This window comes from Populus nigra, chromosome 14, assembly GCF_951802175.1.
Source record: "Populus nigra chromosome 14, ddPopNigr1.1, whole genome shotgun sequence".
Classification (NCBI taxonomy): Eukaryota; Viridiplantae; Streptophyta; class Magnoliopsida; order Malpighiales; family Salicaceae; genus Populus; species Populus nigra.
Window position 1 is genome coordinate 2,798,108 of NC_084865.1, and position 13,565 is coordinate 2,811,672.

General features: G+C 34.6%; 2 protein-coding genes across 3 annotated transcripts; one reads left to right on the plus strand and one right to left on the minus strand.

Moving 5' to 3' along the window:
* Positions 1-1,879: 1,879 nt before the first annotated feature.
* Positions 1,880-5,636, minus strand: LOC133673297 (cation/H(+) antiporter 15). The gene is made up of 3 exons (XM_062094038.1): positions 5,415-5,636; positions 3,532-4,527; positions 1,880-3,288 (listed from the first exon to the last, which is right to left on the minus strand). Exons 1-3 carry the CDS (start codon positions 5,634-5,636, stop codon positions 2,026-2,028), a joined length of 2,481 nt encoding a protein of 826 aa, XP_061950022.1. The 3' UTR covers positions 1,880-2,025.
* Positions 5,637-7,157: 1,521 nt separating this feature from the next.
* On the plus strand, positions 7,158-10,846 carry LOC133672656 (SAL1 phosphatase-like). 2 transcript variants are annotated; one of them, XM_062093138.1, is made up of 8 exons: positions 7,158-7,360; positions 8,046-8,121; positions 8,742-8,815; positions 8,920-9,125; positions 9,639-9,849; positions 9,939-10,037; positions 10,120-10,273; positions 10,498-10,846. In XM_062093138.1, the coding sequence occupies exons 1-8, from the start codon at positions 7,295-7,297 to the stop codon at positions 10,659-10,661; spliced, it is 1,050 nt and encodes a 349-aa protein (XP_061949122.1). In that variant the 5' UTR covers positions 7,158-7,294; the 3' UTR covers positions 10,662-10,846. The 2 variants fall into 2 exon arrangements, with proteins under 2 accessions (XP_061949122.1, XP_061949121.1); XM_062093137.1 differs by having other exon boundaries at positions 7,164-7,360; positions 8,049-8,121.
* Positions 10,847-13,565: the final 2,719 nt, after the last annotated feature.

Sequence of the window (13,565 nt, forward strand, 5' to 3'; positions counted from 1 at the left end):
AACGCCACTAATAAGGTCGTGAGAAAACCTAAGATAGTATTTAGATTTTCCAAGGCTAGGTTCTTGGGCTACTCATGATATTTCTTCCAAACTAGTTCTTACGAGCACAAAGGACACTTTACTATTTAAGTTAGTAAAATATAGGAGAAAAATAATATACAATAAATGAAAAAAAATTAAAAGGGGAATGTAAGAGAAGTTATGGAAGTATCCCCCCCCCCCCCCCGTTTTTTTTAAAATAAACACAAGCAACATATAGTTTTTGTTATGAAGATAGCATGCTCAATAAGAATTGAACTCATGATCTTTTGCCACCAACTTGTGCACTAACCAGCTAAGCTACAAAACCAATACATTATCAAATGAATAAAAAATTCATATGAAGTGTTAAACAAAACTTATATATTTTAGTTTTGTAGTTAATAGTCATTATCATTAAGAAGGTTTTACTTTTTTTCTCTATATTTTTATTTATTTATGTAAATATCATATTAAATGGGGGGATATGTTTATAAAATTGTTAAAAATCATGTTTAATTTTAGTTAATATCTAAATTAGTTTAAAAATATTTTTAACTCTAAAACTAATAAAAGAAAAAAATAACGTTAACCACATCCAAAGGCCACTAGTGCACAAAAGAATTCACAAGCCAATCACTTCCGAGCCAAGCCGCTATCCGTGATCCATCAACTAATATTATATTTTCCTAGCAAAAAAGGGTCCAGTGAATTCAGCCCATCACAGGCCTATATTCTTAGAGTCCTTCAAAAGAACCAAAATTCTTTATTTCTTGTCCGGAGACACTAATGATTAAACTACTAACAAAATCTCAAATGGTAATTCTGTTTCTGGGTTCTTGACATTATTGCGGACAACATGTTTGATAATATTTATCTGAAGAATGCATTTGCTTGTCTTTTGATCTTCTATTCCCTATCATCTCAATTCAGTGCCCGTTGAGATATTGAAAACAATGGAGAATTGTTGGCTGAAGGCAACAACTGTACTGCTGTGGTAAAGAAGCTGTAGATTATACTCCAGTCCAACAAAAGAGCAATTCTTAGCATGGAAGAAGCTTTAGATTACATTTTAGAGAGATTCTTGTCTTTCCTTTAGCTGTTTATTTTCTATGTTGTTTCTTGATGGAATAAATTATCCTAGCCAAGCTATTTTAGTGTAAAAGTTTGGTTAACCAGCTTGATACTAAAAGCTAGATGATTATTAGCCTGTAATCAATGATTTGGAATGTAACTGAACATCTTGCATTCACCAGTCCTTCACTAAGATTTCGAATAGATGTCCCAAATTCAAGTTGATTATTTTTCGCGGCTTCCTAGATGATCAAACAATTCTCAATCATGGTCCTCACACAACCATTCTGTTTGAGATGTTAACAAAGGATTTAAAATAGGGAACGATTTTCCATCAACAGCTGTTCTTCAAGAGATGATATCCATGTGGGGCTATGTGAAACTTGTAATTGTGAGATGAAATCTACCTCAAACATTCACACTTTGTAGGTGCAATTCTGAGATGTTTTCCGGAACAGTCTCTCTGAAGAATTTTGTGCTGCAAACAACTTCTTTGTAAGGTCTTTATCAAACTCTGTGCTAATAATTTCATGAGTGCCAACATGACTACTATAGTGTAAAGTCAATGGATGCGATCATATAAATTTCAAATATTAGACCTAACCGCGGTGCTGCACTTATTTTATGCTTTTGTTTGTTTTCCTGCTTCCGCATTCTGTATAATGATTTGCTCTTAATGTGTTTCTTTAAGATTAATTTAGAATCAGTTCATATGGATTTGGAAATCGCAATTGAAAACTTCTGATGTGATGAGAGGAAAAAATCCTGTTGTAAGGAGTAAATACTTCCTAAAAGTTGAATTCAAGGCTAAGTAAGAGACTTTCAAACTATACCTGGCAGAGTTTTCACAAACTGTAATCCAGATTATATTTTCTGACTCTATTTCATTTAGAGAAACCCGTGATGCATTGCTAAGAATGGTGGTGTTTGGGGTTATGCGCTAAAAACAGGGAGCCTCGTTGACCTATTTGCCATCTGTACACTGCTGTACGGTTCCTCTAGTTGAGCAGGGCTATCAGGTGTTCCTAACTCCTCCCCATCTGGCTCTAACCCCACATACTGTTGTAACACCAGAACTGAAACTGTTGCTGCAAAATCTGATGATGCTAGCAAATCGCCAATCGCACCAAGCTCTGGGCATTCACTCCAATCAGTAAGACCTGCCGTAAGTGGTGATATCATCCCTTGTCCTCTACCCACTATGAACAAGTCGTGATGATTGTCCATTGACCTTATTGCTGCCACTGTTTCCTCACCATTGCTGACCACTATTTCATTGTAAAATATAGAACCATTATGAGCAGTCTGGGTCCTGAATTCGTTAACATGGTCTTCATCAAGCTGCTTCTCTTTTAGATTTTCTGTTTCCACACTGAGCATCCCAGGGTTGTCAAGTGCTTTTGCATCCTCTCCTGGAACGAACCTCATCACGGTGAGGTTAATTGTTGGATGCTCAGACATCCTCCATGCATATGATAGCGCCTCTCTGTCATCTGGGCCCCCAAAGTATAGTACAGCTACATGGTGAGCTGCCTGGTTCGAGGCTAAACGAGTAGACCCACTTAGCCCTCTGTCTACGAGAATCCCAACTGAGCAGGGTGCATTGGCTAATACATTTTGGTTCACCATTCGGATAGCTGGGTTGGTGGCCTCCATTCCACCATCAACTGTTTGCTGTTTGTGGAAAGGGAGGATAATTAAAGCAACCCGTTTGTCCTCAGCCAAGTTACATATGTCTACATGCATGGTGGAATAAGGGGAAATGGCAGTCAGGGGTTGCACAGAGACACAGACTGCATTTTGTTCATAGTTGTCGAATGCGTTGATGATGTGATCAGATTGAGCTTGGGTGCGGTTGAGGGCTGGGTGGCCAGATTTTCTAGTATTATGAACTATAAGCATGGCCGAGGCGCGACCAGTGAGTTCAACTAGGTGGACCACGTAGACACACATGGGGGACCTTTTATTTGGGTGGGAGGCTTCCAAGAGGTTAATGATTGTTGGGACGTTGCGAGGAGTGTGTACGCATGCTAATGCCCTAAACTCTGCATCTCGTTTTGACCTCTGAATTGTTCTTCGTGTGTAAGGTAGGAACCTCTTCTCTGGCCTGTATATGGCTGTTACAGAGGGGATGATGATTGCGGTCATAATCACTGCTACAATCACCATCATTGCAAAGGACTCATCATCCAAGACCTGCAAGTCATCTGTGTTTTATCAATATCACTTCCAATGTGCCATATTCACGTGAATGTGCCTGTGTTCACACAGAAGAGAGATTACTGTGGTAATGTGCCTGTGTGAACACAGAAGAGAGATTGGTACGGTGCTTCCCTCTTTCACATTCATGTGAATCCCATCACGTGTAGATTCTACATGAACATTAGAGGAGGAAACACTTGAAGAACGAATGGAAAAAACATTCTTGAAAGTTGTTACCTTCTGTTCCCTGCCAACATTGAGGACAATCATTTCAACAAGGCCTTTGGAGTTCATGAGAAAACCAAGAGTAATCCCTTCAAGGAGAGGCATTTGGTAGAGCATTGAAGCGAGCACAGTACCGACAACTTTACCAGCAAATCCAATAATTATGACTAGTATTAGAATTAACCATGTTGTGACTCCATTAATAGCCCCTATATCAGTCTTGAGCCCACTCATAGCAAAAAAGATAGGAAGCAGAAGCCCTGAAACAAAGTCTTCAAGCTTCTCTATCAGAGTAACTCCAAGAGGTCCATTTGGAATAATCAGCCCAAATACAAAAGCTCCAAAGACAGAATGTGTTCCAATGGCATCTGTAATGAATCCTGAGATCATTACTCCAGTGAGAATGAGACAAATGTAGAACTCACTGATGGTTTCTCCCTCCGGAGTTGAACTAATCATCCATGAGATGACTGGTCGAATAACATAGATACAGATAAGAACAAATGTAAAACTAGAAAGTATCACCCACAGGGTAGCCAAGGGAGTACTTTTATTCTCAGCCAAGGTGATAGCTAAAGCCAACAGAATCCAAGCACAAATGTCATTGATAAGAGCTGCAGACATGGCAATCCTACCAATCTCCGTGTTGATAAGTTTGATCTCTGCCAGAACTCTTGCAAGTACAGGGAATGCAGTGACAGAGAGGGCAACACCAAGGAAAAGTACGAAAGTTCCTTGGTTCAAGCTTTGTGAATCCTTGTGCAGAGCAAAAGAGAACGCTAGGCCGATAAAGAAGGGAAAGATCATTCCCCCAATGGCTATGGCTATGGCTTTTTTCCCAGTTCTTTTGATTACTGAAATGTCCATCTCTACTCCAACCAGGAAGAGGAAGTAGAGGAGACCCATATTTGCCATTGTTTCTAGCACCATCACACTTCGTAGAGGGAATATAGTGTTGGCAAATGCTTTGCTGCGCCCAAGTACCGATGGGCCCAATATCACTCCTCCCTGTGAACATTATACAGGACATCAATATTATTAGTAGATACGTAGACAAAACATCGATCAACAATAAAGGAAATTTGTAACAGAATTCATGAGCTTTTAGCTATCATGCTCCCACTTGGTCCAAACTCGTACCCACATGAAACACGGTTACCTTCTATTTTCTCTACACTTTTCCTTACATTTGAAGGATCATACCAAGTGTCTTGGGTCTCTTCGAGAAATATGATATGCCAGATGCATGATATGAACGTGAGGGTACAATACAGAGCGGGTGCAAAAGAGGCTTTGACATCAAAAGAATGGCCCTTTTCATGCCTCTTATACTATCTTTTCTAGTGAATTCAGGTTTGAAGATGAGATTATTGTTTTTTCCCAACTGTCCAGCTTAGACCCTTTTTTCACAAACAATGACGGCAAGTATGATTCCGCAAAAGATTTCCATTTGTGAACTACAAATCCTAAACTGTGGCTTGATGGCTTGCGTCCTTTGTTATTATGTCATGCATTCTACAAATCGTTGCATAAGATAGAACCAGATACAGAAACTCTCTAGAATGAAGTTTGTTGCTGTAACTGTACTGCCACTGTTATTAGAATCGGAGGCAAGAAATTTCCTACGTATTAAAATGTTCTTGCTATAACTTCCTCTACAAAACTAAGCAAATTGCATGGTGTTTGGAACATGATATAAACGATGAAACTGTAATCTCATGATCTTGTTATAACTAATGCTTGATAGGTGACGGCATAAACACATTGACTGAAACCATATTCCCTGTTATATATGTTCATTGCATTGCAGGTTTTCGGAAGCAGGTGGAATTTCTCGTCATTGAAGCAAACAAGTTAATTACCCTTTTATACGAATCATAGAAGATAAAACTCACCAAGATCTCCGAGATAACACGAGGTTGTCGAAGTGGTTTGAGGATGTAAACAAGCAAGCGAGTGGTGACAACGACCAAAGTTAACTGCAAGATGAAAAGAGGGAGAGAGTAATCTAAAGGATTATCACCCTGCCATATACCATTCGTAGTTATCATGGTTGGTGCATAGCAGACTATTGTTTCCACCGTCTTGTTGGCTGTGGTCATTAGCTGGTTGTCCATTTTGCCTGTTCCAACTTCCTCCAAAGCTTCCTGTTCTAGTCAAGTCCACTGCCACTACCTTTCTTTGATAGATATGAATATTTAAACCACCACTACCACTATGACATGAGATTTGAGATGAAAAGTGAGGTTTTTGGTTCTGATAGAGATGCAAGTGAAAAGAAGAAGAACGAACGAACGCCTGTTGCTTCGGTTATGTCTGTGAAAATGAGGAAAGAGTGGAAGATGGGGTGGAGGGAAAGGGCTGAAGGAGAAGGTAATTCGGTTAACTTTGGTGGCTGCCCGCCCCAGTTGGAAGCTCTTTTATGTGGTGCTAAACCAAGTAGAAGAGAAGTCTATTTTAGGCAAGTAAATCCCATGTCGCAATTAGCTAACTAGACAAGTCAAATTCCTCCCTTGAATTATGAATAGATGGCATGGATGCGTTAAAGATGTTTCCACTAGTTGAAGTTTTTCCAACGTCTTTGTTGAATCTCAAAGATATACAAATACTTGGTTGTTTTCTTCCCTTGAATTAGTCTCAAACGTATTACCCTTTTCTCGATTAATTGGTCCCTGATCTATTGGTTTATATATGGTTTATATATATATATATATATATATATATATATATATATATATATATATATATCAATTGGGTTACCATCCTATCAAAAATCTTAAATTGAGTCTTTACTTCTTAATTGTAAATTTTGCTTACAAGAAACGTTAAATTCTCTTCATAAAAGACATTGTTGCATTGCATACTTCACAAGGAAATTATTAACAAGAAAAGGTTTTATAGGTTTTGTTAATTTTTAAAGAATTTTATTTCTTTGGAATGTTTTAAATCGAGATAGAGATACATACATAAGATTATCTATAACTTTTCTTTTTATTGATGTATAAATTATTGTGTTGAATAACCAATTGAATAAGAAATAAGTAAATAAATTTTTTTTAAGCCATATCATTAATAATACGATGATCACTGAAAATTTATATAATTGTTAATTCAGAAATTGTGAGATTAGTTAATGTGTGTGTAAATTAATCCGAACACCTATAATAATAATAATAATAAAAAATTTCATACTCTATTTTTCTAAGTTTTGTGTTATTGGAATTTACATTTTAACTCTTCTTTGTAATCCATTTATATGTTAGAAATTATGCTCTCCAACGTAATAAAAAGGAAAAGCATGTTCTAAGAGATTAGTTTTTGGTGGTTAAAAAAATATTCATATAATCTGAAATCTCATGTCTGAGTCTCGTTTTAGTTTCATGCTCCATTAACGAGTCCTAAACTTCAATCCGTCATGATTCATGCTCTAATTATATGGGTGAAGATTTATTTCAGTGTTTGGAAATGTTTTAAGAATATATTTGATTTAAAAAAATCAAAATAATATTTTTTAATGATTTTAATATGTTAATATTAAAAATATATATTAATATATTTTTAAATAAAAAATATTTTTAAAAATACACGGAAAAAAAAAGAGATTAAAAAAAAAAGGAAGAAGAAGGGCAGAAGGACGTCCATAAATCTTGTTAGCATTATTGCAAAACCCGAAATCACAATCACGAAAAACCCTTTTCTTGTTTCCTCTCCCCTTTTATTTTTCTCTAACAAAACCAAAAGCAAAACCTCAATTCCAAGAGTATTATTCTCTTCAATGTCTTACAATAAAGAACTTGCTGCTGCCAAGAAAGCTGTCTCTCTTGCTGCCCGCCTCTGCCAGGTGAAGTCCCTTTCTTTGCCTCTCCCTGTATTTCCTTTTCTTTTCTTGTACTTTTTTCGGAAGTTGGGTCTGTTTGGATTTTAGATATTGTGTTTTTAGTTGTTGAAGGATTTTAGTGGCTGGTTTTAGAGTGTGAAATCTTTATTTCAGCATGACCCATATGTTATTACTGTGTGGTGGGTTTTGGAGTGTGAAGCTTTTACTTTATTTGGTTTTTCATTTTCTGATTAAAGTTTGTTTCTTGAGACTTTATTGAATTTTGTTTGGAAGAGGGTTTGGATGGATGATTGAAATGGAAAAAAGAGAGGAAGAAATGGAAATGGTTGAATGGAAATAATGCTGGCATCAGGGGGAGTTAGCTATTGTGATGCTTTTTAGTATAGCTTTTGCGGGGAAACTGATTCTCATGTTTTTTATTTGCATATTTACGCTCTGTTTCTGGTGTGCGTTCTATATAATTTCTTCCCCTTTCAGACCAATGAAGCTGATTTTCATGGCTTGTGTTGGTCCCCTTGTGATTAACTGTTTCATTATATATCCTATATCTGATTAACATGACGTTATCCTTTTTTAGAACAGGTGATTTGACATTTTGCATCCTGGCACAAATGTTTTAGATAGTTTGCATGCGTGTACCTTTTCTTGTTATCTTAAGCGGATTTCATGTATTTTTGTTTTTCCTCAGAAGATGCAAAAAGCTATCTTGCAATCAGATGTCCAATCAAAATCAGATAAAAGTCCCGTCACTGTTGCTGATTATGGTTTGTTGCTAAACATTCCTATGTATTCTTGTTGATTATGTGCAAAGCACTTTATTTTTCCTTTTCGCTGATAGACTGTTAAATTTTGTTCAGATGATTTGAAGTTACTGTTTAGTCAATAGCCTGATGATTTGATACTTTTGGCTATGTTTTATCATAGGATGTTGTTTTCTTAAAATTATGTATATAATTTCAAAAAGCACCTGACAAGCTGTGATCAAGTTTATTTTCTATTTTCATGTGCAAGTTTAGGAGCTGGGATGTATCCGTTTGTTTAAACCCACTTGAGTATTATGGGTGGTAGTGCTGCCCTATCTATACGAGCATATGAGTGGTTTGTCATCTTGGCATATGCTAGTTCTTATCTGCTTAAAAATTGTATTATAAATGAGAGCCACATTAACTGTAATGATTCTTCTTGTGAACATGTGAATGTCTTGCTTCTGCAGTCCCAAAGCTGTTGGGTTTTAGTTGAATTCTTCATTGTTTCAGTGCTTGGAACAAAGCCTTTTTCTAGGCTTTAGACTATTTATTTTCTGAATATACTTCTTTCAGCTTTTAGGGTTGGTACAAAAGCAACTTAGCTAATAACCCTTTTTGGCACTTTCGTTTGATTCTAGGCTCTCAAGCACTAGTTAGTTATGCTCTGCAGCGGGAGCTTCCTTCTGAACAATTCTCCTTAGTGGCCGAGGAGGTAGATGGGTGAAAATTCAGAATTATTCTGAGATGCGCAAGCCTTTTCCTTTTCATTGTTGATATATCAAATTCACCAACATATCCTTTGGGGAATATTTCTAGGATTCAGAAGATCTCCTCAAGGATGGTGGCCAGGAAACACTAGAGCGAATCACAAAACTTGTTAACGATATTCTAGCTAGCGATGGATCATATAGTGATTCTACTTTATCCACTGAAGATATTGTCAAGGCCATTGACTGTGGAAAATCTGAAGGTGGTTCTCGAGGCAGACACTGGGTTCTGGACCCAATAGATGGCACTAAAGGGTGAGTTTTGAAACTTGGGTTTTGGCATGAATAGTTGTGCTATGAAGCTGTTTCGTACCATGATTTTGGCAATGTGAGAAGTTGCATCTTGGACACTGTAATAGGATGGAGTTCTTCTTAACTACAACATGCATGCTTTTGGTTGAATGTGCAACTTATTTTGAGTAAGACATGAGCTCGAGATTTTTTTTTCTTTTAATTTTGAATTCCATTGCAAGAGCTAAGCTTAGCTCGGCTTGTTTATCCTGATAAACAAGTAGAGCCCAGACTTAGTTCACATTTAAGTGAAACAAGTCAAATTCATGCTGAGAGCCAGAGAAAGATGAAAATGAGTTGAACTTGAGCTACATGTCTCTGGCTTGAAACGAGGTCTAGCTCCTCCAGAATTGGCTGAGTTGGGCAATCAAATAGCAGCTGATGTTAGAAAAGTGGTTTTCTGCAAGGGTATTCTTTTCCTTTTTATTTGCATGAACTGACTGGAAAGTTAAATCTTGCTAATGGGATTTAATATAGGTTTTTAAGAGGAGATCAATATGCAATAGCTTTAGCATTGCTAGATGAAGGGACAGTAGTGTTGGGCGTCTTGGCTTGTCCCAATCTTCCGTTAACTTCCATTGCTGGTGGCTCTCAGCCTTCTTTGCCTGGCGAAGTTGGTTGCCTTTTCTTTTCTGTAGTTGGCGGTGGAACTTACATGCAGCCACTGGATAGCTCTTCAGCAGTGAAGGTCAGCGCACCTAATGGATTATTTCCAGATGACATGCATTCTCCTGGTTGTCTGTGATTTGTATCAAATGTCTTCTTGTTACTGTACAGGTGCAAGTCAGCGCTACTGACAATCCTGAAGAAGCATCGCTCTTTGAATCATATGAAGCAGCACACTCCATGCATGATCTATCTAGTTCAATTGTCACAGTATGATCACTCCCCCCACCCCACTCCCTTAAAAAAACAAAGATTTTAGTTGCAATACTCTAAACATTTAATTTTTGGACAGAAACTTGGTGTCAAAGCACCACCAGTTAGAATTGATAGCCAAGCAAAGTATGGCGCTCTGTCTAGAGGAGATGGGGTCATATACTTGCGATTTCCACATAAAGGTTACCGTGAAAAAATATGGGATCATGCTGCTGGATGCATAGTTGTATCAGGTATAGAAAATATTCGTTTTGCCTATATGTCTTGGGCTCACATACACTAAAGTCAGGTTAAGGACTGATGTAGCCTGTAACTCGTAGAGCTTTAGAATAATTGCTTTCCTCAATTCTATATGCTCTAATATTTGCAGACACTTAACATTATTATAGGCCTTTAGTGCTGGAATTTTTGAATGAACATCTTGTTAACATAATGTGTTGTTAAATTACTCTGCCAGAAGCTGGGGGTCTGGTCATAGATGTTGCAGGGAACCCCTTAGATTTTTCAAGAGGAAGATACCTGGATCTTGACACAGGCATCATTGTTACGAATCAGAAACTGATGCCATCACTTTTGAAGGCAGTTAGAGAATCCATAGAGGAGAAAGCTTCATCATTGTGATTCTACTGATGAATGAAGTCATTTCCTTTGCTAAGTTTGTTAGCAACTCAAATCAGTTTTACGTGACTTGAATTTTCCACTCTATGTTTGCTCAATGTATGTTGAGCATGAAACTCTTGCAACTTGTGAATTCAAATGTATTATCCGATGCATAATAGTAATGTCATTCTGCTAATCTGCAAAAATCCATGGTTTTGGTTCCTTTATATATGTCAATGATCTTTAGGCCTTGACAAAATGATCCCCCTTCTGTAGAATTGACTAGCATTATAATAGTTCTAATAAAATTTCAAATATATCAAGATCAAGTTTGAAAAATATTTATAGTATCAATAAATTGTATATTGAATTGATAAATCATGCATTAGAAAATCTTTAGTATGAAGTGTTAATTTTTAATTATTTAATTTGTTATACGTGTTTTTAGAAAAATGAGAAATTGACATAAACCTTTATTTTTTCACTCAGAACATATAATCACGCAAGTCAAATTTGATTGAAACTTTTTTTTCTTCATTCAAAGAATATAATCAAATAAATCTTTTAATTTTTTTTTATGGACAAATCCTGTTGTCTCGCCCATCAATTTGTTTAATTAATATCTTGTATTATTTATACACAATGACTATATTGAATGGGCTTAGAGTTTGTAATCTAAAATGAATATCACAAATAAACTTAATATGTGGGGAGTATGTTGAATAAATTAGAAGTTAATGGACTGAAATAAAAATAACTATAAACTTGTTATTTTATATGAAGGGTTCAAATTAAATAAATAAAACATTTAAGGACTAAATTGAATATAATTACAATTTTTTTGTTGGAAAATTACGTGTTTTGTTAACCTAAAAGGTTGAAACATTTAATACACATGGGCCAAATTACATAAATTAAAACTTCAAGGATTGTGATGAGTTAAATTACAAAACTCACTTATTATTTTTTTTTATCAAAATAATGTTATTTTTAAATGTCCATCCAAGCTTAGAAAATTATAGATTAATTATAAGAAAAACTAAGGTTACTCAATGATTAATTGTGCAGGCAGATTCAGATTCATTATTTGTGGATTATTATAATGTAATGATTTATCCTTTATAGTATAAGCCAATAATAATTAAAATAAGAGGTAAAATAGTCTTTTCATGAGGATGATTTAGTATTATCAAATTGATCAGAGTTAAATCAATTATCAGCCTTTTTAGCATCATAAAAAGATTAAATTATCTTTAAAAAACAAAAAGAAAAGAAAAGAATTGTTTGATATCCAGGACATGTTTAGTTTTTTTTTTTAAAAAAAATAGTAAAATGATTCAATTGATCCTAATAACAAAAAATTCTAAACTTATTATTAGGATCTTTTTGTCTTTTTATTATGATTTTTTTATAATTATCACATGGGCTAATATCAAATTTAAATATCATTAAAAAAGTTAATGATGCATGTAATGCATGTGTCAGCACATGAGTTTATCATTAGATTTTGAACTACGTGTACAACGTTGCCCTTTGATCTAACACCAAATTCTAGGGTAGAGTTGGAATATGCTCGGCATCCCCTTCATGAGTGGTGTGTGTAAACAACAAACAACTGGTTTATTGCCGACAACCTTTTTTTTTTTCTTTTTTTCCCTCACCACCTCAATTTCTACATAAAACCCTTTGATCTTTCAGACCAGCTCTTCAACTTGGTGTTTCTTCAAATTTAATCTATATTCTTTTAATTTTTTTTTATTTCAATTAATTTATAGAATTGAAATGTTTTTTTAGTTTCATCCTTATTTGATTTTTCCATATATCAAATTTGGTTATCATTTTTGTAATTGCTATTTTTTTTAGTTTTTTTTTTCAATTTAATCCCTCATTATTTTATTTCATTTGGTATTAATAACAAATTTGGTCCTCATTATTTTATTTGCTATTTTTTTGTCCTTTTCTTGATTTTATTTATTTTTCAATTTCCTCCCTTATTGTTTTATTTCATTTTATTTTTGAATCATATTTGATCTTCATTATTTTGATTACTATTTATTTTGTTTATTTTTAATTTTTTTATATATTTGGGAATTTTGCATCGTGATTTTTACAGGTCTGCCTTCTATAAGGTAATCCGATCTCATGATACAGGACACGAGATTAGAAGATTAAATAGACTTGGATTTTTTTTAGATTTTTTTAATTTTATCATTTGATATTATATTGTTGGGCCTTCAACTTCATGAGTTTTTCTTCTTCCCTTTCTATGTAGTTATTATGATCTCATATCCTGAGTCATTAGTTAGTTAAGTTAACTCGGGTTGATTCAATATTTTTTTTGTTTCGCCTTTAATTATTTTGTTTGTCTAGGAGTTGCCTCCATGTTTTATTTATTTTTTTGTATGGGATTATGACGCTCTTAAAAATTGACCGCGTGTTTGACATGTTAACTCGACTTAGTTTTTTTATCCTTTTCTAAAGTGATTTTTAATAATATTTATAGAGTATCTTTTCATGGTATTGACAAGCCCTTTTTTCTATTAATCATTGTCCTTTTCTTTTTAATTGTTGTTGCCCTTTTATTTTATAATTATATTAATAAATTATTCAAGCTTATTAAATCTATTCAAAACAATAACCTTAGTCTCAAATATTTTGTTTACTTTTTAAAAAGCCCTATCATCATCCTATCTAGTTATAGCTAAACTTAGACGACTCGTTGCAACTAAATTTACATTTTGTTTTATTATATTTACCATTTCATGTCCTGGGGGTATATATTGCAAAGGATCTAATCAAATAATTATATAAGTTTTTTTTAATAGTGAAATAAATCAAAATCAAAATCATATAAATATTAATATGTTAAATTGAAACAAATCAATTAATATTGTATATTAGAAAAATCAATATCTTTTATATTTT

What these genes read in the sequence shown, in the direction of transcription:
- LOC133673297 (XM_062094038.1), bottom strand. Translation starts at nt 5,636, where the DNA reads ATGGACAACCAGCTAATGACCACAGCCAACAAGACGGTGGAAACAATA. An exon ending in GTGTTATCTCGGAGATCTTG is followed by an intron (nt 4,528 to 5,414) that starts GTGAGTTTTATC and finishes TAATGTTCACAG; the next exon opens with GGAGGAGTGATATTGGGCCC. An exon ending in ATGTTGGCAGGGAACAGAAG is followed by an intron (nt 3,289 to 3,531) that starts GTAACAACTTTC and finishes GATGACTTGCAG; the next exon opens with GTCTTGGATGATGAGTCCTT.
- LOC133672656 (XM_062093138.1), top strand. Translation starts at nt 7,295, where the DNA reads ATGTCTTACAATAAAGAACTTGCTGCTGCCAAGAAAGCTGTCTCTCTT. An exon ending in ATAGCTCTTCAGCAGTGAAG is followed by an intron (nt 9,850 to 9,938) that starts GTCAGCGCACCT and finishes GTTACTGTACAG; the next exon opens with GTGCAAGTCAGCGCTACTGA. An exon ending in TATCTAGTTCAATTGTCACA is followed by an intron (nt 10,038 to 10,119) that starts GTATGATCACTC and finishes ATTTTTGGACAG; the next exon opens with AAACTTGGTGTCAAAGCACC.